Source organism: Mustela nigripes, chromosome 10 (genome assembly GCF_022355385.1).
Source record: "Mustela nigripes isolate SB6536 chromosome 10, MUSNIG.SB6536, whole genome shotgun sequence".
Lineage (NCBI taxonomy): Eukaryota > Metazoa > Chordata > Mammalia > Carnivora > Mustelidae > Mustela > Mustela nigripes.
In genome coordinates, this window is record NC_081566.1 from 47,723,318 (window position 1) to 47,748,380 (window position 25,063).

Genomic DNA, 25,063 nt, shown 5'->3' on the forward strand with positions numbered 1-25,063 from the left:
AAACAAAGACATTTCAGTTCTGTAAATATCTGAAAATCCCGTATTTGTACTTCCAACAATATATTCATATATTAAATAAAAAATACCTTAAATACTTAGAAACAAAATTTTGCATGTTACTACATAATGAAACTATTTTCTGTTTTATTTGAGAGTGCTTTCAGAACAGGTTTTTTTTTTTTTTTTAAGATTTTATTTATTTGAGAGAGAGAGTACATGAGTGGGCAGAGGGACAGGCGAACTCCCTGCAGTCCAGTTCAGAGCCCACAGGTGAAGGGAAGCACCATCCCAGGACTCTGAGATCATGACATGAGCGGAAACCAAGACAGACGCTTAACCAACTGAGCCACCCAGGTGCTCCTTCAGAACAGATTTTAATCTCTGATGATTTGCAAGGAAAAGAATAATACAGGTTAGGTATTTTCTATTCACAAAATCTCAGCTGCCTCCTAAATTTTACATATGTAACCTTCTGATGCCTGGTGGCACTGATGTCCTGTATACTAAAGAAGGAGAAAAACTTTGAGTTTCCTGTGCACTGTTGATTTTAAATTCACATTGCATCTTATTTTCAATATAGTACATTGGCTTTACTTCCTTTATCTAAACATCCTGATTCAATTTTCATAGTAGAGTGTTTTTTAATGTAACATCATGCATGGAATCGAAAATAGAAGCATTTATTTTCACACCAAGAAAGTTTTGTTTGTATGCCAGGCTTCTAGGGAACACACCTATAAAAACAGAGTATATAGATTTTAGAATAATCTTGATACATTATTACTTAGTTTAGGAAGATGAACATCGTCTGAGAGATAGAATAACCAACTCTATAAAATCAAGAGACCCAATTTCTTTTTCAGGAATTTTAATTTTAAAAGAATTAGAAGACAGAAAATTGGATATAAAGTCATGACATTCTCAAGCTTGTTGACTTCAGGGGGTGGAAAACAAAAAAAAATATAGATTCTATAATTGTTTAGTAAATTCTATGACTCAGTTACATGTAACATTAATAAATACCCAAAACTCTTTCTCATTTGAGGAATTTTTCATAGATATTTATTTTCTATTTTTCCAACCTCCCTTTTCCTTCCTCCCATTCTGTCACAGCCTACATTTCCTTCTGTATGATTCATTATTTTACTAGGATGGTAAATGCTCCTTTAATTTATGTGGCAAAATTAGAGGTTTTAAAGAGAGTATATTCATCAAAAACTTTCAAATGTATAACTGCGATTTTACATTTGATTTCAGAACCCTTCTTTTTTTTTTCTCATTGATGTAAAATATGGTCTGAATTATCACTTATCCTTTGAAAAGACTTGAGCAAACAACCCATATCTTTGCTCAAGACTTAGCCTTATAACATGGAAGAGAAAATTTAACCTCTGTGGTTAAAACTTATAATATAAATGTTCATTTTTTATATCATTAATTTTAACCACTGTTACTCATTCTAGTATTTATATGTAGCATATATAAAGTATGAAACAAGCAATGAGATTTTTTATAAAATAAAATAATAAATCAGTGGCTCCAATAAAATTTTATTAAAATGATTCAACCAAATATTCAAAAATTAAGGTAGTTTCTATTTAAAAAATAAATTTAAGAGATTAACAAATAATATATGACACATATCCTCAGTATAAAAGCCAAATACCACACTACCTAAATGTAGTTTTATATAAAGCATAGCTTTCAGCTGAATATTGTACTATGCAAATTTTATCAGGTAACATACCATGAAGAAAGTTTCTTTCTCTCTCCCTTTCACTTTTAATTCACCTCTGAATGTCCAGTGCTAACACTACCAATCAAACACAAAGTGTTCAATAAATATTTGTTCATACATACAGCATGCTACAGAAGATGGGCTGGCTATGCTATATTACCTTTCATTACTTCAGGTAATGTAAATGAATAAATTTGTGGTTAAAATGGTAAGTATCTTTGTGTTTGCTTCCCCTTTATGGACCAATGATAATGAAAAAGCAAGAAAATTAAATACAGTTGGTGTCACACAGTGAAAATAAATTTAATGTGTTTAATTTTAGTTAATGTTATGGTTAAGTCTGAGCATTTTGAGGAGTATATATCTTGAATATGCTTTGTCCTGTTTTTGTTTTTTTCTCCAGGGAACATTGCACATAATTAAAAAGATTTTTTTCAGCTTTGTCTTTAAAAGAATATTTAAATTTATAATTTTCCAATATATTTTTATGTGGCTAAATGTCATTATTTACTTTTCTATGTGGGGTAAAATGATAAAAGACTTGGTAAGAGCAAGAGTTATCTTGGGCGCCTGGGTGGCTTAGTGGGTTAAGCCGCTGCCTTCGGCTCAGGTCATGATCTCAGGGTCCTGGGATCGAGTCCCGCATCGGGCTCTCTGCTCAGCAGGGAGCCTGCTTCCTCCTCTCTCTCTCTCTGCCTGCCTCTCTGCCTACTTGAGATGTCTCTCTGTCAAATAAATAAATAAAATCTTAAAAAAAAAAGAGTTATCTCCATATTTATCCAAGAAAAGCTCATTATTCTCAAAGGACATTTATTTGATTTTAACATAAAAATTAGGAAAATTTATAATTAAAATATGATATTTAAATTCCAAGAATAAGTCCCATATTTCTGTTTACACACTAAGTCAATATATACTTGGTACTTTACAAACATTTTTAAATTGAATCATCTTAGGATCACTGTAAATGTTTTACTTCAATATTATAACTGAGAAGTTGAAATTCAAAATAATTAGGAAGCTTACTAATATACTATACTGGATAAGTGGCAGAGCCAAGATTCAAATAAATATACACCACATTCAGATAAAAGTATGCCTTTACTCTTTCCTGAAATGTGAGCTTTCATCATAATGCTTCCTTTTGCTTCCATTTGATTCCATAGTCATTTATTGAGCTTCTATCATGTATAAAATATGTGAGCATGGGTACTGACTTTTGTCTTTGAGCTTCAAGATACTCCAAATTATCTTCTATCCATTTAAAGACATTGGTTAAAAAAATGTAAGCTGTATTTCCTGTTGTTTCTTTCCTTTCACTTATGTCTAAGGTTTCTACAAAATTACACTTTACTATTAGATCAGTATCTCATATTAATATTTAGTCTGAAGTTTTCCTTCATTAACCATACTTATTTGCCATACTTTTCCTTGCTTGCGTGTCAATCAAGAGGTGCTTCAGAGAATATCAGGTGGTCTACTTAGAGACCAAAATGTAGAGACCATAGAGGATAGAGGATTAGAATCAGAAATACTGAGCCTTTATATTTAAAAAAATGTGTAAGGTAAAGATGCTCAAACGTAAATGAATTTCTGAAGCACACACATCTGTTTAGGTAGTCCAAGCATTGAGGTTCTCAAGGTCTCCAGCTTCCATTGTATTTCTGTAATGCCTTCAGCCAGTGCTCAGTATTGTCTGCACATTTTTACTTGGCTTTTTCACTTCTTTAATTGTTCATTTTGTTTCCTGTTTGTGACCATGTTTTCCTTCCATGGATACAAGTTCTTTGAAGTCAGACATTAAGTTCATCAGAAAGTCCTTCTATGTTTTTGAAGGGTCCCACTGAATTCTTTAAACAAGATATTGGAAAAGTATTACAAATGAAAAAGCTGTATAATATTTATTTGTGATCCTAATCAGCCCATGATATTTCCAGTGAGATCAGAAAGCTTCTATATCAAATCATAACTGTGCATGAAGCAATCAGCCTCTTTGAAAAGACACTTCTACAGAAAAAGAAAATACAAAGCAGCCAAAGAAAAATTAAACATCACTTTCTTAATTGGTTTTTGAAATGCATGATACCTTGTTTTCATATTTATAACAGTATAAAGAATTGAATTAGCATTAAGATCAGTGACAAAACACTTTAATTCTTTCTATCCCAATATCATTCTAAAATAAGAAAATACGTCTGTGTGTAGTTTGATGACAGAATGGATAATCAACAATCAGCAAGAGCACTTAGTGACCAAACAAACATTAACTGTATGAATGAAGAAGTTAAAAATATTTATTACTATAGGTGATCTGCAGTTTTTATATTTTACATTTCAACTAAAATAACATTTGCCAGAGCCAAATATATGGCATCTTTAAATACACACATTTACATGCAACACACATTTAAAATAAAATATTTCCCTAAAGCAGAGACATATATACTTACTACATACTCTTATTTGAATGATATAATATTAAATGACTCAATGAGACTTGGAAGAAAAACAATCAAAGGGGAAGTACTTTATTTACAGGATACAATGTAGCAGATGCACAAGGCTCCCGAGTCTTGGACTCCTTGTTTTTTACCTCCTCTCATTTCTAATTCTTACCCCAGTCCTAAAAGTCCAAAAAAGAAACCCAACTACTTCTGGGATAAACCTCCTCTGGGCCTCATCCAAACTACTAATTGCCCACTGCTTTAGTAGCAATTTCTGCTAGCAGATGAGAAGATGCTCGTAGTCCCAACCTTGGAGCTATATATAATATGGTCAGGTTTCTACGACTACTAGAAATGTGTTCCGCTTACTGGGTAAGCCTCTGTTCATTTAAGGATGAACCCAAATGTCGATCCCATTTTCAGTTATCAATGTAGGTCATGTTTAACCTGGAAGTTCTAAAGAGGTGAATGTGTCTTCCCCAAAGATCCTGTTTCTGGCTTATAACTAGAAGTGATACATTGTTTATTCTTGAATCAGGGTTAGTAACCCAAGAACGATGATTGTCCTCTCCTATTATAAGAACCAGATCACTTCTACTCTCTATGACTGAGATCGAAAGAGTCTTTGTCATTATGGAGAATGTGTTCTGAATATACAATATCTGAACATTAACTTTTTTTATATGTAGAAAAATTATCCAAAGTAGATATATGGTCTAAGTATAGACAATTTTTCAAAAGCTTAACTTTAACTCAACTTTATGGTCTTATAACACATTCTTATTACTTCTTTACTTTCTTTCCATTAAGTAATATGTTTTTCTGATTATGACTGGAATTAAGTCAAAGAGAGGCTTGGCAGATATAGTATGTGTTGTCATAATGTTAAGTTTTGATTTCCATTTTTAAAATCCTTTGACACAATGCATTTTATTTTAAAACATGTGCTCATTTGTTAGAAGTAAACATACTATATTTTAAAAGCAGATTACAGGTTTGCCACCAAAATGTACACAATTAATTTTCTTTATAACCAAATGGCAACATCTGACTTTACATCTTGGAACTCCGTACAGGTGAATGAACGTGATCGTCTTCTAAGATTTGTTGGTCTCTGAGGTCTTCCTTCTGTCAAGTCTAAATATATGTCAGATTTCAGAAAACGTGTGTAACTGTCTTGTTCCATAAGCTGATACACTCTGCTTTGCGCAGCATCAAAACTGTGTAGGGTAGGTTGGGTGATGCTCTTGGTAATGACTTCTTTGGTGTGAAAATCAAGGTTAACCTGGATGATAGTAATAACAAAAAGTATGATTATGGTCAATCTACTTAAGTAAACACTTGAGAAACAAACAGTGCAGGACTGATCCAATGTTGGAGTGGGCATAAAGCACTTGGTTGCTTTTGTGATTTGTTTGTTTGTTTGTTTGGTTATAAGTCTAAGGATCCAGTGATTTACTCTGGGGTGACATTTCATCTGGCTCTTCTCTTCCTTTGCTCCTGGTCCTTCTCACTCTCTGCTGATTTAGAATAATGAAATATTGTAAATATCATTAAGACCATCAGATTAACCCATTTTCAACATGGAAATGAAACTTCATAGAAATTAAATTATTTTGAATGAGGGCAAAGGGTGACTTGGGGGCATATATGGGATTTCCATGCAGGGCTTTTGTTTTATCCCCATGCTCTTTTCATTTTATTATGATGCTTTCTTACAGGCAAGTATATGCTAAAAATGGATATCTTTTAAAGATAAAAAAATCCTTTAGTGGTTTTTATCAGAGAACTACCGCTATATCTGATTCTGACAGATGTTAAGTTTTCATTTAGGGTTCCTTCCTTTTCCCTCAGGGGTAACACTATACAACTAGCTGCTTTTTAAAAAATTGTTTATAAAATTGGCCTTGGGAAAAACAGAATAAAGAACTGAAACATAGAACAGATTGAGACTTATTGATACAAGCAAAACAATCATCATTCCATGTAAAATGATATCCATATAAACAATGCTACCTCATGGACATATTAATTTATAGTGAAACAGAACTCTTAACAGTGGTATACTACCAGTCCTACCATTTCAGCAAAGAAACACTATTTATTGAACACATAATATAAATATAGAAACTCTATTTAAATTATTTTTGAGGGCAGTCAGGTAATATTCGCTAGTTGTAAAATTTTATTGCTATAGTTTCAGCAGTTGTATCACACAATTATCTCACACTGTGCTTGCAGCCAGAATCACGACTATTTTTTCACTTGAACCATTGTCAAATTAGGTTTTGCTCATCTATCGATTATGAAACTTTCTTTAGCCTATCTTAAAACGGAGGAATAATTATTTGGGGGCAATCAAAACTTTGCATAGGCAGATGAGCTCACACTAAAATGGTATATTATACAAATGTTTTAATTTGTCTTGCCTTCCTCACTTATAGAAATTGTTTTGCTAAGACATTGCTTATGCTTAGGTGATTAATATGGATAAGTGAATAAATCTAAAGGCTGCAAGTAACTGTATTTACTCTTAGTCTAGAATAAAAATAACCCCAAGGAATGACTTCAGTTACACTTTAACTTTCATGGCGAAGCCTTACAATGCATTTTGTTCATATGTAGGAATTTATATAAATATCTGAATTTGCTTCAAGAAAATCTTGACCTTTCTGATAGAATATATGAGGATACCGACTTGATAAAGACAGAGTCTCTCAAAAAAGTGTCAAGCAGTTTTAAATTTTTACAATTATCTTTACTGTACCTCTTGTGGAGCATCATTCTGTATAAATTTCTCATATATTGCTTTTGCTTTAACGATAATTTGTTGAGGGTCTTTACTTTTCTTGAAATCTTCACAGGCTATCCAAAATTCAATGTTTTCCTCACTGAATTCAGTTTTAAGGAATGTGGTAAAAGTCTTCAGTCCATCTACCAGGAAAAGAAGTGATATATTTTAACTATAGAATATTAATGCTGAGGAATTGGATTATGTGATTTTTCCCCCTCCAAATATGTATACATTCCAGTTAGTTAACATGCAGTGTGATATTGGTTTCTGGTGTAGAATTTAGTAATTCATCACTTACATACAACAGCTAGTATTAATCACAAGTCCTCATGTTAATACCAACACATCTCTCCACCCACCTCTCCTTCTGTATTGTATTACTTGATATTAAAGTATAACTGCAAATATTAACAGAATAGCTATGGCTTCCCTCTAATGTAGTGAAGATACACACTTCTGGACACTATATGTGAGAGACTTCATATAAATTAGCTGTAATCTTCACAATTATGTAAAGTATTAATCCTATTGAAATGAGGCTAATTATCATACATAGACCTATCATACATGGACCTGAGCAAGAGGGACAAACTCCTACTCTGGACCTTGCTTTGGGTCTCTTTTCCTCAGTGCCTTCCTCAGGGATGTGGGGGCTATTCTATGGAACCAAGAAACTATTCCACCTGGAGCCCATTCTCCCCTCAATCCTCCCACCCCCACTTCTAGACTATGCTTCTATACTCAGGACCCTGGAATTCCCTGTCTAAAAGCTCTGTGTTACCAGGGTTTGTACAGTCCTCTTCCCTAAGTTCATTGACTACAGGCACACAGACTCAAAAGTATGTGTACTTAGGATAAGACTTGAATTTGAAAGTTGAGGTGTCTACCCAAATATGCAAAGAGGACTTTCACAGTATGGAATTGAACCAGGCGTAGAAAGAGAAGGAAGGTAGGCATGTTGCTAATAGAACTGTGTAAAGTCTGAGAATTTTATATTTAAGCCTAGAGGTTACACAGTACATTTATAAAAATAATAAGATGAAATATGTATTTTTAACAGTTTGTTAGCTTGACTTATTGCTCTTAAGCATTTAGATATTTAATATGGGGTCTCCATTTTAACTTCTGTTCTGAGCTCCATCAATATTAGACATTGGTATCTTGTGGAAGATGGCCAGTGTTCAAATTCACGTTTAGCAAGTTACTATGTAGTCCTGAGTGGAATACTTTTCTTTCTTTGTCTCAGTTTTTCAATATTTAAAATTAACATAATCATGACACCTACCTGATTGGGCTGTTTAAACAATTAAAAACATTGATTTCTGGGAAAGATGGAGTAGGAAAACCTTCACCTTTCCCCACAGATACAACTAGATAGCATCCATATAAGTGTAAATAACCTGGAGAATGACCTAAGGCCTGGCAGAACAGACTCTCCACAGCTAAATGCAGATCCACCAGACTGTGTGCAGGAGGGAGGGACACTGCAGGCACAGAGAGGGGAGAGAAACAGACCCTCATGCCAGACACCCCAGGCTCAGCCACCATAGAAGAGCACATAACACACATAGGAGACACCCCTGAAGTGCCAGGTTCTCCGGAATAGGGAACATTGCACTAGAGGAAACCACAGGACTTCTTCATAAGACCAGTACTTTCAAGAGCAGATGTAGCTGACTTCCCTAAAACATAGAAACACACACAGACCATTAGACAAAATAAAGAGACAGGGGATATGTCTCAAATGAAAGAACAGTACAAAAGAGGAAAAATAGACTTAGGGAACTCAGCACTATCAAGTGTAATAACTTTTTCATTATATGGATCCCAGAAGAAAAAGAGAAAGGGGGGAAGAAAATTTATTTGAGAAATGATAACCAAAAAATTCCCAAATCCAAGAAGGAAACAGAAATCCAGATCTAGGGGACACAGAGAGGCCCCAATAAAATCAACCAAGGAGGTCCATACCAAGACACACAGTCATTAAAATGGCAAAAAGTAGAGATAAAGAGAGAACTTTAAAAGCAGCAAGAGACAAGAAAACAATTACATACAAGGGAAGCCCTGTAAGTCTATAAATTGCTTTTTCAGCAGAAACTTTGCAGGCTGGCATGATATATTCAAAGTGCTAAAAGAAACAAAACAAAACAAAACCTGCAACCAAGAATGCTCTATGCAGCAAGGTTATCATTCAGAAAAGGAGAGATAAAAGAGATTCCCAGACAAACAAAAATTAAAAGATTTCATGACCACTAAATCATTCCTACAAAAAAAAGTGTTAAAAGGACCTCTTTGAATTAAAAGGAAAGACCAGAAGTAGGAATAAGAAAAGTAGAAAGCATAAAAACAGTAAAGTATATCTATAAAAATTGGTTAAGGGATTCACAAAATAAATGGATACAAAGTATGATACCAAATACCTAAAACATGGAGGGTGGGGGAGAGGAGTAAAGTATGCATTCAAATGTAAGCAGCCATCAACTTAATATAGACTGTTATAGACATTAGATATTAGATGAAAACTTAAAGGTAACCACAAATCAAAACAAAAAATAGATATGCAAAAAATAAAGACAAAGGAATCCAAGTATATCATTAAAGAAAGCAAACAAACCATGAGAGAAGAAAGCAAGAGAGGGGAGAATTAAAAGTATTAAAACATGCAAAGTATAAGTGATTCTGGGAAAATTGGATAGCTTTTTACAGAAGAATAAAACTCAACCATTCTCTTACACCATACACAAAGATAAACTCTAAATGGATGAATGACGTCAATGTGAGACAGGAATCCATCAAAATCCTAGAGGAAAGCATAGGGAGTAACAACTTAGACATTGGCCACAGCAACTTCTTTCAAGACACGTCTCCAAAGACAAGGGAAATGAAAGAGAAAATGAACTTATGGGACTTCATCAAGATAAAAAGCTTCTGCTCCACAAAGGAAACAGTCAATGAAACAAAGAGACAACCCACAGAATTGGAGAAGATATTTGCAAATGACACTACAGACAAAGGGGTAATATCCAAGATCTATAAAAAATTTCTCAAACTCAACACCCAAAAAGCAAATAATCATGTCAAAAAATGGGCAGAAGACATGAGCAAACACTTCTCCAAATAAGACATACAAATGGCTAACAGACACATGAAAAAGTGTTCATCATCATTAGCCATTAGGGAAATTCAAATCAAAACCACATTAAGATACCACCTCATAGCAGTTAGAATGGCAATAATTGACAAGGCAAGAAACAACAAATGTTGGAGAGGTTGTGGAGAAAGGGGAATCCTCTTACACTGCTGGTGGGAATGCAGATTGGTACAACCACTTTGGAAAACAGTTTGGAGGTCCCACAAAAAAATTAAAAATAGAGCTACCCTATGACCCTGCAATTACACTCCTGGGTATTTGCCCCAAAGATACAGATGTAGTGAAAGGAAAGGCCATATGCACCCCAATGTTCAGAGCAGCAAAGTTCACAATAGTCAAACCATGGAAAGAGCTGAGATGCCCTTCATAGACGAATGGATAAAGAAGATGTGGTCCATATGTACAATGGACTATTACTCAGCCATCAGAAAGGGTGAATACCCAACTTTTGCATCAGCATGGATGGGGCTGGAGGAGATTATGGTAAGGGAAGTAAGTCAGTTAAAGAAAGTCAACTATCATATGGTTTCACTTACTTGTCGAACATAACGAATAGCGTGGAGGACATTAGGAGAAAGAAGGGAAAAATGAAGGGGCAGAAATCGGAAGAGGAAAAGAACCATGAAAGACTGTGGACTCCAAGAAACAAACTGAAGGTTTTAGTGAGGAGGGGTGTCGGGGGATAGGTTAGCTTGGTGATAGGTATTAAGGAGTGCTCAGATTACATGGAGCACTGGGTGCTGTATCCAAACAATGAATCCTGGAACACTACATCAAAAAATAATGTACTGTATGGTGACTAATATAACACAATAAAAAAAAATTAAGATTTTAGTAGTTTTGAATATATTCAAAAAATTGTACACCCATCAAAATAAAAAAAAATAAAACATGCAAAGTGCTTAAAATGGTGACTGGCACATAGTATTATACTTTGTGGGTTTTGATGATGATGATGTTAATGGTCTTGATGACTATCATTTATTTAAGGTTCAGTCAGGTAAAGTTTACATAGTTAGAATATGACAGAATCAGAATTCATCCCTAAGACAAATTAACTTTAAAACTAGTGCTCATTGAACTTTTTATGATATTCTACTTCTTTTGGCTTATACACATTTTTTAAAAAATTAAACCTTTATTTTGAGAAAATTATAAATTCACATGTAGGAGAGAATAGAGATCCCATGTACTCTTTATCCAATTTCCACCAATGTAGCATTTTGCAAAACTATACAGTTATTGTTGAATAGTACAAGGGTTAGAAGTGTCAACCCCCTACTGCATGCAGTCAGAAATCCACTTATAACTTTTGACACCTCAAAAACTTGAACTGCTAATAGTTTACTATTGACATGAACTATCACAATTAACCAGTCAATTAACATATATTTTGCATATTATGTGTATGGTATACAGTATTCTTAGAATTAAAAAAAAGCCAGATAAAAGAAACTACTAATAAGAAAATCACAAGAAAGAGAAAAGGTCAGGTTAAAATCTAATGGTAACTACATTTAAAGTATTGTCCTGTATTTACTTACAAAATCCAAGAGTAATTAGACCTGTATAGTTCAAAGCTCAGTTGTTTAAGGGTTAACTCTAATAAAATATCAGAAGTAAGATAATGACATACTACTATTTATTTACCCATTGAAAAATATAAAGAAGTGGGTTTTAAAAATTTATTTCATTTAGAGCAGAATTATTTCTTAAATAAATTATTTTGACAACCTTCTAATTAGTGACCCTTACTCTAGTAACCCTTGTTTCCACATCCTCATAGTTTATTATCGACATTCTAGTCAATAGTATATTTCTATATACAGATTTCATCATGTTTCTTTACTTTTTAATATTTTCCTTTCATCTCTTTCATCTCTTTCCACTATCTTTTTCATACTTTAAGCTTCAGGTACTTAAAACATTGTGCTGTAGTTGCTTGTTCACTTGTATTTCTCATGCTACTTTTTAAGATTCATGAGATGAAAACTCTTGTCTAATTTGCCACCAAACTTTGGAGTTGTGGCTCCACAAGGATCATGATTTTGTTACAAACATTACACTAAAGCCACAGGTCTTTAGTATACTAGTATTGAGGCAAATCACAAAGAGATGGTTTCAAAGCATCAAATTGGCCAGAAAAAATAAAGAGGATCTGTGGGGGATATAATGGGCCGCCAGAAAAATAATCCAAAACTCTTTAAAGGAAAGCAACATAGTCTAGACTCTTCTATCTTCTTTTATACTCACATACAATAAAAATTTATTAGGCATGAAAGAAATGCCTAATGTGACCATTATTAATAACAAAAGGAGTCAATAGGAACTGACAACAAGGTATCCAAAATATTTGAAATAGCTTACAAGGACAGTAAAAAAGCTATTATTGACTTGTTGAGGAACATAAATATTAAAAAAAACATACTGAGAGATTAGATGCAAAAACTCAGCAGAGAAACTGAAACTAGAAAGTCTGGAAAGTCTAGAATTGGAATAAACTAGGGTAAAAAATTCATCGAATGGACATTACAACAAGTTAAAGACTACTTAAGAAAGGGTGAGTCAAGTGGAAGAGAGCTGAATAGAAATTATTTAATCTGGGGAGAAGTAAAGAGGTAAAGATTAACAACAGAAAAATTATGGGACAACCAGAAAATAAGATGTTAACTATATCAAAGATAACATTACATTTAAATAGACTATATACTCCAATTAAAAGTCAAAGATCATTAGAGAGATTAAAAATTAAAACTAGACTATATATTGGCTACAAGAGACATATGTTAAAAATAAAATACTACAGCGAAATAAAAAAAATGAAAATGATACACAATATAGGTGCTTAGCATAAGAAATCTGTGTAAAAACAATCTGATGTGGCCTGACAAAGTGACTTCAAAATAAAGAGTATTTCCATTTCATAATTATAAAGTGGTCAACTATTACTACTAAATAATAATCCTAAATATATATGGACTTAGTTGCAGAGCTCTGAAATACATGAAGCAAACTGGCAGAACTGAAAGAAGTAGAAATATTTACAATTATAGTTGGAGATTTTAATTCTGTTCACTTATAAATTTATAGAACATGTAGACAATATTAATAAGGTTATATCAAATTTATCATTATTGGGGAGCCTGGGTGGCTCAGTGAATTAAAGCCTCTGCCTTCAGCTCAAGACATGATCCCAGGGTCCTGGGATCAAGCCTGCTTCCGCCTCTCTCTGCCTGCCTCTCTGCTTACTTGTGATCTCTGTCTGTCAAATAAATAAAATCTTTTTAAAAAAATTAATAAATTAAAAAAAATTAACACTATTTTTCAAGTTTACCTAATTGATAATTATATAACACTCTGCCCAACACATTTTCAAGAGCATAATGAAGAATATCCATGATAGACACATGGTATGTAGGATGTAAAATAAATCTAAATGTCAAAAGAATGATATTTTATACAGTATGTCCTTTGCCCGCAAGGGTTTTAAAATAAAATTAATACTGGTAACATAGCTACAAAAGCCTCCAGCTATTTGGAAATAAACACATATAAATTCATAGGTGAAATAAGGAATTACAAGAGAAATTATGATATATTTATAGTTGGATTATAAGGAAAGTACAGCACATCAAAATTAGAGGAGTTCAGCTTAAATAGTATTTAGAGGGAAATTTATTGCATGCAAATCCATACTAGTAAAAAAAGAAGAATATAAAGACAAGATAAAAGTTTCTACCTTAAGAAGCTTGAAAATAAGAACAGATTAAAGCCATGGTAAGTAGAAGGGAAAAATGATAAAAATAGAGGAGAAATATACATTAAAAGAAAAAAACATAGAGAAAATTAGCAAAAGCAAAAGTTGGTTCCTTGGAAATATTAGTAAAATAGAAGCCCTAGCAAGGTTGATTCATAGTATAAAGCAAAGTAGGGATATTACCACATATCTGACAGATATCACAAATATAATAAATATTATGAACAGTTTTACACCAATAAATGTAACTTAAATAAAATGGGAAAATTGATAAAAAAAAAAAAAAACCTACGCAAAGTGACACTGAAGAAGTGAAAAATCTGATGACCTAATCCAATTGATGAACCGACTTTATAATAAAAATATTCTCCCCTCCCCCTAGCAAATTTTGGGTTCAGATTTAGTGAATTTTATCAAACACTTAAGAAAAAGTATTCTAATTTTATACAACTCCTTCCAGAAAACAGTGGAGGGATGAATACTTTCCACATCATTTTAATACAAAACCTGATATTCCTTCCTCCTCAGAAATAAATAAAATAAATATTAAGAAAGAGAGAAAGGGAAAACTATAGACAAATATCCATCATGATCTGAGATGCAAAAATTCTAAACAAAAAGACTTAAAGACTTAAATTTAGCAATGTATGAAAGGAGAAGCAAACATTCTAACATTATGGTTAAAAGAATTGTGAAATAAAGTGATAGCTTTCTTTCCTCAACTCATTTTCATTTATGCTCATTTCTTATATTCACTACTCTTTAGAATGATTCTTTATGGTCAGTGATGGCTTCTAATATAAAATGTTCCATACAGAGTGAGGCAAGAAGAATGAATCTCTATGGTGGAATTACAGAAATTGAGAGATCTTGCATTTATAACATGTTTAGAGAGGTTCTGAGGGCTAAGTGCTGCTTATATACACTATCGTATTCAACCTTTACAACAGATGCTAGGAATATGCCTTATATTCATTTTCATAGATGAGGAAACTGAGATTCAGATAAATTCAACTTCCCCAGATCTCACTTTTCGAACAAACAAACAAAGTTGTAGAAGTATATCTTTCTTAGGAAGGCAACGTTTTCTGTGGTAGGTACAGTAACAGCCCTCCATAGATGTCCATGCCCTAATTCTCAAAACCTGCGAACATGTTACCTTACATAGGAAAAAGGAGCTTTGCAGATGTGGGTATGGTTAGGGACCATGAAATGGGTAAAGTACCCTGCATTATCTAGGTGGATAATCTAATCCAGTCTGAGCACATGAGTCCTTAAAAGTGGAAGAGGAGGGCAAAAGAGTGGGTCAGGGAGATACATGAGAAGGACTATTGCTGACCTTGAAGATGAAAGGAGATGGTCATGAGCCAAAAAGTGTGGTGGCTTCTAGAGGGTATGAATTGTATTGAGTTTAGAGCCAGCAACATAATGGAGACCTTGGTCCAAAACTGCAAAGAATCGAATTCTACTAAAAACCTGGAAAGGGATTCTGCCCTAGACCCTCCAGAAGAGACAATCACACCTTGATTTTTTTTTTTCCCCTGATAAGACCTATACTGTACTTCTGACCTACAGAACTATAAGGTACTATATTTGTGTTTTTTTAAATCACTAAAGTTAGGGAAATTTGTTATAGCAGCAAGGGGAAACTAATACAATCCTCGAACTATGTATTTTATTTCCCCATATATATTTTTACATTTCACCAATATATTTTTTATTTCTCCTATATATAGAACTTGTCCTCTTTCTCATGAAGCACCATTTTTTTTTATGTCGTAAGCAATTTTTAAAAATATGTTAGAGATACAGAAACAGAAAATGACATGTCAACCCATAGACACTTGCAAAGTATTGAGTATGAGATGATTTCAACCGCTACCATGACAAAAGAATCATGCAGCTCTATCCCACTATTCCTTCCATTGGTGTTTTCACTGGACTAAGGGGAGATTTTTTTTTTCTCTATAAATTAATCCTGAGAAACAGGTGCTAGTTAAATGTTTGTGAAGAAACTAGGAAGACAAGCAAAGGTCAGGCTACAAGAATTTGAGAAGCTATCATTTAAGATGGACAAGCAAGTCAGAACTTGTTAAGCACCACCTTTTTAAAGAGGTCTTAGTGCCAAACAGTTCCTGAATGAGTTTACAAACTCTAATCACTGAGAATAAGCAAGAATGATCAATGTAGGATATTTAACAACTTTTCTTATTTTTTAGTTTGTGTTTGATTTTAAGGTTTATTTCTTTTTTTTAATTAATCTATTTATTTTCAGCATAACAGTATTCATTTTTTCACCACACCCAGTGCTCCATGCAATCAAGGTTTATTTCTTAATGCTGTGTAGTGTGCTTTTCTCCAAATGTAGAAGGGAAATATAAATGGGTAAAGATTCTTTGAAGTATTTTGATATGTAGATTTTCCTCAAATACCTAAATATGTATGTTTCAGAGTCAAAATAAAATGCCTGCAGTCTTGCAATGAGACAATAGTCTGTTCCAGATTAAACCTAGTTTGGAAAGAGGAAATTAAGTATAAGCATTATTGGGACTGTAAATAAAGTCACATTGACCCAAGTGAAGGAAAAAACCTTTCTGATTTCAACTTTTGCTATCCATATGTCATGTATAAGTATGGTTGATCAGTTTTTATTTTATTTTTTTTTAAGATTTTATTTATTTATTTGACAGATAGAGATCACAAGTAGGCAGAGAGGCAGGCAGAGAGAGAGGAGGAAGCAGGCTCCCTGCTGAGCTTAGAGCCTGATGTGGGGCTCGATCCCAGGACCCTGGGATCATGACCTGAGCCGAAGGCAGACGCTTAACCTACTGAGCCACCCAGGCACCCTGGTTGACCAGTTTTTAAATGCCAAATTATTCCTAAAGTGAGTTAATAAAGTTATAATTTTGGGAGAAAATGACCATTACTTTTCCTATTAACAGATCTCTATTATAATAAAGTGTTCTTCACTAAACATCTAAAAGGAATCATCCATATGTCAGGCAACTGAAATTGTTACATATTAAAAATAACTTTCTTCACCTTTTATTTATAAAACACCTAGTATGAACATGAGGACTGTATTATATAATGAAATGCAGTAATATTAATTAAAATAGACATTTTAGGTGTTTGCTAAGGTCTTGACACATTGCTATATGCCTTTTATTGGCCCAGCTCCATTTAATTTTCATGTCAACCCTACTGGAGCAACCCATTTTTACAGATGAGGTTGAGGTACAAAGAGTTAAGTTGCACACTGGAAAAAGAAAAAGAAAAAAAAAAAAGAAAGTTAAGTTCCTCTAAGTTTACAGCTGGTAAAATACAGTGCAGAAGATAGAACCCAGATGTTTTTTGTTCAAAGTTATAAACTGCCATCAAACAACAAACTCCCTGCTGCTGAGGAATATGAAAGTCAATGAGTAGGCAAGACAGGCATTTATAACCCAAGGACTAATGAAGGACATTTCTGGGGGTTATTTATTCTGTTTGGAGCAGCAGAGGAAAATCAATTTGCATGGAATCCAAATAGAAACTTTCAAAAAAAAAAATAAATGCTTCTTAATATATAGTCCTTTACTAATGCACAAAATATGTGTCAACTATGTGCTCTGGGATATGCATAACAACTTTGTTACATGATTAGTCTTGAGTTTCATGTAGACATTCAGAATGAAGTCACAGAACTAACAGTGGGAAAAGTGCTATGTCCTAAACCTGCTGATAATGGGTTAATTGAAGTGAATGGGCTCAGTTGGCAAAATATGAATATATAATAAGGAAGAGTAAGTACTGATTCAAGAAATGAATTAATAATGAAGGAAAAGTAGTTCATTTATTTAAAGGCTTAAGTAAATTACTTTTTAAAAGTAACATGCCATGTTGTGCAAGATTATCCCAGCACCTTAGTTACTTCCTGTTTCTCTTACTTTGGGCAGCTACATTAAGTCAGGTCACAACGGAACCATTTGCACACAGAAGGAGTAACTTACCAAACAGTCCTTTAGAAGGCAGCAGTGGTGAATGCAGCTGCCAAAAGTACTTGATGGAACCTGGGATTAGAATTCACACTGGAAGAAGCTGACTCAATGTGTCATACAAATATGAAATGCTTGTGATTGCATGTTTCTAAATTGAAACTCTGGCATCTGTTGGAGAATTTTTCTGATGCCAAGAAATCAAATGAAACAAAAAGTCAAGAAACTCTCAGGTTGGCAACCCAAGTACGGTATTACTAGGTTGGTTGCATGTTTCCCCCTTAAATATTTGGCTTCATAGCTCTTGACCTGACACAGAATGTTGTGGTTACTTCTGCAATAATGATGTATTTATGTGATCCATTTATAATGTAGACTGGATTTTACTTACTTTTATCCTGAGACAGATTAAGAAACTGAGTGTTAGTTATTGTTAGTTATGGGTCAGCCTGATTCAGAAATTTCACTTTCCAGAACACTGGAATTCTTTATCTTGCAGAAAATCAGTAATTGAAAATTGGGAAGAGCAAGCTGAAAAGCCACAAGGTAAAACGTGTAAGGAGAAGTACTCACTTCCTTCTGCAAAGGTGAAGTACTCATTTCCTTGCAGGCTTTATTCAAAGTCAGTAGTAAGTATTTTCAACAGTATAATCGGTTTATATTTTTAAAGCAAGGGGAGCCATGACCTACATATCCTACTTCCCTCATCATTATGAATTATTTTCTGAATCAAGTTTAGTAGAACCACAATACAGGTTGCAAAAAAGTCCAAGCAAATATTCATTAATGAAAAGGTAAAAAAATTGGAATTATTTGCAATGACCAGAAAATGTACAGGTATGTAGTAGTTGGAATATTTTCTTTACCGAGACTCCCTGCAGGAAATAACATCCTCTTTCACACATCTTTAGTTAACTGATTGAAGATGTGATGGTTAGAAAATCTCTATTTATAATCAAGTACTCTTAAATATTCTAGGTGTGTCCCTATAAAACCCTGCAAAACTTTCAATAAAGTTTACCAGCAACTAAATAAGTTCAAACTCTGACCTGTTATCTTCTCACAAATCTTGTGCTCCCACTTTTTTTTCTCATCTGTAAAAGGCACTGTCACCTTCCTATTAATATGGAATAAAATCTAGAGATTTTTGGCTGATCCTTTTTCTTCATCTCTTCATCATCTCACTTCACAATACACACACAGATTCAATCAGTCACCAAGTTCATCCGTCTTACTTTCCAAAATAGCCCTTACTTTGAGGTTAGCTTTTATATTTGTAACAATCTTGTAGGTAGTCCATAGTACATGTATAGAATTCTACTTTTCTGTCCATCAGTTTTCTAACAAACTTTCTGAACTTTGTCCCCAACTTGACTTTCCAATGTGTTTGTTCACTAGTCTGCCCCAGTGAAAGTGAACTGGTTTATTTTCCAAGTTATATCAAAATCTCTTGTCTCTCTAGCCATTTTCCTGCCTTTTTCTCAGCTCAGAAGTTATTTTTTCTTCTGCCTGTTGAAATCCTGAAACATATCCGTATAATCTCTTTTAATAATTTTTAAAAGGTTACACAATACATTGCAAGTTACATAGCATTTTTAAAACTATTTAGCTAATTATTTTCAAACATATATTAGTCAGAAGAATTATTTTACTTTCAAAGATATCTTATGTAGAACCATATACATATATGTATACAAACACAATATACACATACACATAATACCACTAGAATTGATTTGCTAACTTTATATTGGTAACATTTACTTTTATAAAGTCAATTAATAAAAAGACTGATAACTAAATTCGAAATTGGTGATTATGAATCATATATAATCTGATATAGCATTTAGAAATCATTGATTTTGTATGTGTAATTAAATTATAAATTTTTATGATTCACAATTTCAGACAAATTTGTCAATAAATAAGGATGTATGCTAATATCTGTATAGAAACAAGAGGAACAGTTTATTTTAGAATAGACTTAGATTTATGGAAAAGTTATGAAGACAGTGCAGTGTCCTTATACCTCACAACCAAGTTTCCTCCTATTAACAACATCTCATATTGGCAAAGTACGTGTTATAATGGATAAACAAATACTGTTACACTTTTATTAACTAAAGTCCATACTTTGTTTAGATTTTCTTGGATTTTATCGTCTGTGGGTTTTTTTTTTTTAATTTTTAAAAGAGCTAAACTACATTTGAAGGATGAAATTTGGATGAAATAGCCAGATTATCAAAACACTCCATGGATTCTGTCATTTCTGTGGAAAATAGCTAAAACAATGCTCTTTCTGTTTTAGTCTCATCTGTCTATTGTCTGTCACTCTAAGCCTCCCATTCTTTTTTCAAATTGTTTCACAACAAAGAATTACTTTATTTTTAATTCCCTAAATAAATTGCACTGGTTAATCCCCCAGGCTTATATTGGTTCTGCACTTGGATGGCCTCTCTCCTTGTCCAGCTAGTGAATTTTGATTAAACTCCCTAAAATCTAGAGTAAGAACCATCTATTTTGTGGTTCCGTTTCTAAAGTTGCTAATAATTAGCATATATTACTTTTAATATCAGCCATTTTTGTCAAAATAATAATCAAATTTCTATTGTATTTTGATTTGTATTTAGTTTGATTTATCACTGCATTTCTCATTTGGCTAAATTTAATACAATTTCCTTTTCCTTTATATAGACATGACATACAGAATTTAAGAAACGTACTCATTTAACCACAGGGGAATTTTGTAAAATTTGATACTGTAAAGTCTTTCTTGAAGTGCATATTTGTGCGTGTGTGTGTGTATGTGTGTGTGTATTAATGAGTGTAAGATCTTTCCTTCCTTTTTTTGTTTGCCTGGAGTCAAGACAGTAGAAATGAACTGAATTTAACCATTGCAACCAAAAGACTTTTTTAACTGATTATTATGTGCTTTATAATTTAATATTACAATAAGCTTTGCAATTAAAAATAATTTGATTTTGGAGGCATTGATAAAAGGATAATAGTAACATAATTTTTTTGTGAATTCAATATAATTTAATTAGCACTTTGATCAAGAGCAATGATAATAATGTCCAAGTGGGTCAGTGGGGCTGACTTTCATTATCATGTTGAACCCTCGTGATTCAAATTGCTGCTATTTTACAGTTCTTTAATATTTCCACCAGCAGAGAAGCTAGAGAGAGAAGCAGATTCAATTTTTTTCCATTCAGTTTTGACTACTTGTAATACAGAATGATTACAGAATGCCAGGGGAAATTTTTCTGTAGGGCTAATTACCCTTGCTGAAGGTTTCTTCTCTCTGTATGGGTCATGAGAGTAAGATGAAATTATTATGTACCAATTTATTAAGTTCAATAAATAAATACAGCTTATATCTTTCTTATAATTGAAATTTTACCTTGTAAGTTATTTTACCCAGTTGGGAATTAACTGGAAAATAGGAAAAGATTATTAAATTTATTGTTGAGGGGCATCTGGGTGGCTCATTTGGCTAAGGGGTTGCCTTCAGCTCAGGTCCTGATCTTAGGGTCCTGGGATAGAGTCCTGGATCAGGCTCCCTGCTCAATGAAGAGCCTGTTTCTCCCTCTCCCTCTGCTTGCCGCTCAGCCTACTTGTGCTCTAACTCTCTGTCAAATAAATAAATAAAGTCTTCAAAAAAATAAATTTATTGCTGTTAATTATTATTTTTCATAATAGAAGTAATAATTTACACTTGTGTAGGGTTGGTTATTGGTTTCTTATTCATCATCTCACTTAATCCTGAGAGAAATCCATTCCTTTTGGAACTAAAGACATTGTTATCTCCATTTACAGTTGAATAAGCTGAAAGTCAGAGAAAGTAGGAAGATTAACTAAGACTATGCAACCATTATGTACTGCAAGAGAATCAGAGCTCAGATCTTAAAGGAACAGTGGGCTAAACTTTTCCTAGAAATAAATTTGTTTATATTATCTAAACACTTAATATTTCTCCAGTGATGTGATGGGTTTGAGCCTCCAGAGATGAAAAGACATTTGCTTCCTTATAATAAACTGTCAAATTAATTTTAAAAAAGGGTGGGGGGAGAGAGAGAGAGAGAGAAACAATCTAGGAAGCCAGTCCTGAATCATGGCTTATCAGTGTTGAACAGTCAAATAAGGACTTAATATTTGTTCTCATCTTCCACCTCACCTAAAAAGCTCCATCGTAAATATCCACCTGATTCTCAGCTCTTCTACAAAATTCTACTTTAAAAATAGATGATTGATATGAAGAGTGAAATATTTACAAAATTTGAAAAGAAAGTATTTTCATGATGGTTACCTGAATTTCCAATGAAAGAACTACTTTAAATTTTAGATCAATAAAATTAACATGTATAGTCAGGTATTTTAAAATGAAGGATCTCATTAAAAGAATCAATAAATTAAAAAATGTGAAACCATTAATCACAACACAAAGAGGTAATATTTCAACCACAATAAGTATTTTTAGTAAAATCAGAATATTTAAAAATTTTTCCATTTGTTTACTATTCTATTATTTAGTTATTTCTCTTGATCAGAAACTCAGATTGCTGTAAATTACTAATCAGACTACATTTTTATAACAGCCTGTTTTGTATAGTTATGTGCACACTTTGCATAATTATCCATTAAAATGTAAAGCATTTGGGGAAAAACACCACTAACCTTTATGGGAAAGCAGTTTGTCAAATGATTCACCCCATATCACTGCTTCTTCAGGGGAGACTCTGTTCAAGAAACAAAATGTTTGTAATGGAGTATGCAGAAAGTCTGTTTCTGGTTCTGCTCTAACATACTGTTTAACACTGCTCTTTTCAGTCACAGGGTTTCTTCTTTTATTACTATGTAATCACTGCTCTTTTCAGTCATAGGGTTTCTTCTTTTATTACTATGTAATGAAAGTTGTATTTACATTCGAAACTTCAAAAACATTTGTCAACTTTTTTATTGATTTTGCCTATCAAACAATATGTTAAAATAACATTAAATATTTTCTCCCAAGTGTATAAATTATTTTATTTAAAATTAATCATGTGTCAGGTTAAAAACAAAGAAAAAGAGATCAGGTCAATTATCTTTTTATTTTTTTCTTTATTCATCTCTGCATATCCAGTTTAATTCAGTAAATAGAAGAACCTAAACTAACAGTAACTTTTAGCCAAACGTTTTTTTAACTGCAATTTCCTTGAAGCTCTTAACACAACATGCAACAATTTTTTTTTTTTTAAACAGACACAGGAAGTTTGGCTGATGAGTTTCTAAAGGGATAAGAAATATGTTTAAAAACTTGCAATACAACAAATATTTTATAGTAACAATTTAAAAGGTTGAATATATTTGTCATTTCATTATTGGAAAATTTTGTATTTTAGTATTTAAGTATATAAGTACATAAGACCACTTTATTTTCTGTTTGAATGGCTAAAAATGACAAAACATCCCTTTTCATGCTTTTTGCTTTTATACCTAGAGGCATTTTTTCAAACTACTAAGGGAGGAAATGAATAGCTCTCCTCTATGACAATATTACATTGTGAAACTCTTAAATTAATGAGTATTTCATCAGTTTATAAGGAGTAAAATATATCATTTAAAATTGACAGGTATATAATTTTAAAAGCGCACCTTTAAATTTTTATAAGGTTATTTAATTTAAGCCATTAAAGTGTTTTAATTTTATGGAATATTCCTAGTTTTTTGAAATGAGATCTCTAACCTTCCTTATATTACTGTGTAATTTCCAATAAAATGGAAATCCCTAATTTCCTCTTTCTTAAACCTTTAATGATAGAATCAGCAAAATCTTCCCTCAAATAATTAAAAGTTATTCACCTTGTTTCTTTGGCCAAGTGCCCAGATCTACTGGAGTGGGTTTCTTCATGAAACTCAGGTTTCTGCACAAGAAGACTTAACCTATTTCTTTTTTCCTTAGCTCTGAAAATGAAAAAGTGTTAGCTTCAGGACAATTTGGATGACAATTAAAATATTTCCTTCTAACTGTCAAATAAATCTGGGATTGGTAATCACCTGAACACCTTTTCTCGCCAACATTCACCCCCCCACACACACTCACAATGGTTTTCCTAGTGAATTTCATTCAATTTGCAGAGGAATTAGGATAGCGTATGTGAAATATATTTTGCTTTTTTCCCCTCAGTGATTGTAAAGTATTTGAGATTATATTTCAATTAAGATTGTCACTAGTTGTTCTGTGTGGTTAAAATTGTTGCACTTTTTCAAAGAGAAAAACATTTTAGGGGAGCCTGGATGGCTTAGTTGGTTAATCGTCTGTCCTGGGCTCAGGTCATGATCTGGATGTCATAGGATCTAGACTTACATCAGGGTCCCTGCTTGGTGGGGGTTGGGGAGGATCCACTTTTCCCTCTGCCCCTCCTTCTGCCCTTCTCCCTGGTCATGCTCCCTCTCTCTCTCTCTCTTTCCATCAAATAAATAAATAAAATCTTAAAAAAACAAAAACAAACCCAACACTTTAGATTTAACAGATGTTTACTCCTAATAAACAAAGACCTTTTTCCCAGTTGTAACACTACATTCAATATATTTTCAACCACATACTTTAAAAATAAGTGCTAACAAATATTCAACATCAATCATGTTTTTAAAAGTATAAAACTGATTTTAAAAATTGTGATTTTTACCTGATTTTTGCTTCTTTGCTTGTTTCTTCTTTTCCTGAACCATGTATTAACTTGAAAAAAGCTTTTTCTTTTGACTCACACATATTTAATTGAGGAAAGAAAACCAATGATGTTTCCATCTTCTCTCTCTAAAATGAAGAGATGTCTAATTTATTACATCCTTCCCCTGTTAATGCTATTTCATAGTTATACATGGTATAATAAAAGTTATCTTAACTCTGTCAGCAGTGCTTAAAAAAATAAAGTAAAAATAGAGTCAAGAGCTGTGTTTCTCTCTCCACAAAAAAGTAGAACTGAGGAACAGAAGTACAATTTGGTCCTAAGTTGTTTAGGGAAATGATACTACAAATTTTCAAAATGACTCTTGGTCTCTAAGATAAAGACGGGTATTACAACAGTGCAACTTCTCTTTCTAGTTTGTGCAACCAGAATGATGCTTTAGTAGACCCAAATGACACTGTCATTTCCCACAGGAACTTAAAAAAAAATTTTTTTTTAAAGGCTTTATTTATTTATTTGACAAAGAGACTC

At 32.9% G+C, this 25,063-nt stretch overlaps 1 protein-coding gene across 1 annotated transcript; it reads right to left on the minus strand.

The window, feature by feature from the left end:
• Window positions 1-1,530: 1,530 nt before the first annotated feature.
• On the minus strand, window positions 1,531-24,855 carry RGS18 (regulator of G protein signaling 18). Its single transcript, XM_059413323.1, has 5 exons — window positions 24,533-24,855; window positions 23,706-23,807; window positions 22,539-22,600; window positions 6,950-7,116; window positions 1,531-5,467 (listed from the first exon to the last, which is right to left on the minus strand). The coding sequence occupies exons 1-5, from the start codon at window positions 24,649-24,651 to the stop codon at window positions 5,210-5,212; spliced, it is 708 nt and encodes a 235-aa protein (XP_059269306.1). The 5' UTR covers window positions 24,652-24,855; the 3' UTR covers window positions 1,531-5,209.
• Between the last annotated feature and the right edge of the window lie 208 nt (window positions 24,856-25,063).

What these genes read in the sequence shown, in the direction of transcription:
- RGS18 (XM_059413323.1), bottom strand. Translation starts at nt 24,651, where the DNA reads ATGGAAACATCATTGGTTTTCTTTCCTCAATTAAATATGTGTGAGTCA. An exon ending in AGCAAAGAAGCAAAAATCAG is followed by an intron (nt 23,808 to 24,532) that starts GTAAAAATCACA and finishes TTTCATTTTCAG; the next exon opens with AGCTAAGGAAAAAAGAAATA. An exon ending in CACTTGGCCAAAGAAACAAG is followed by an intron (nt 22,601 to 23,705) that starts GTGAATAACTTT and finishes TTTCTTGAACAG; the next exon opens with AGTCTCCCCTGAAGAAGCAG.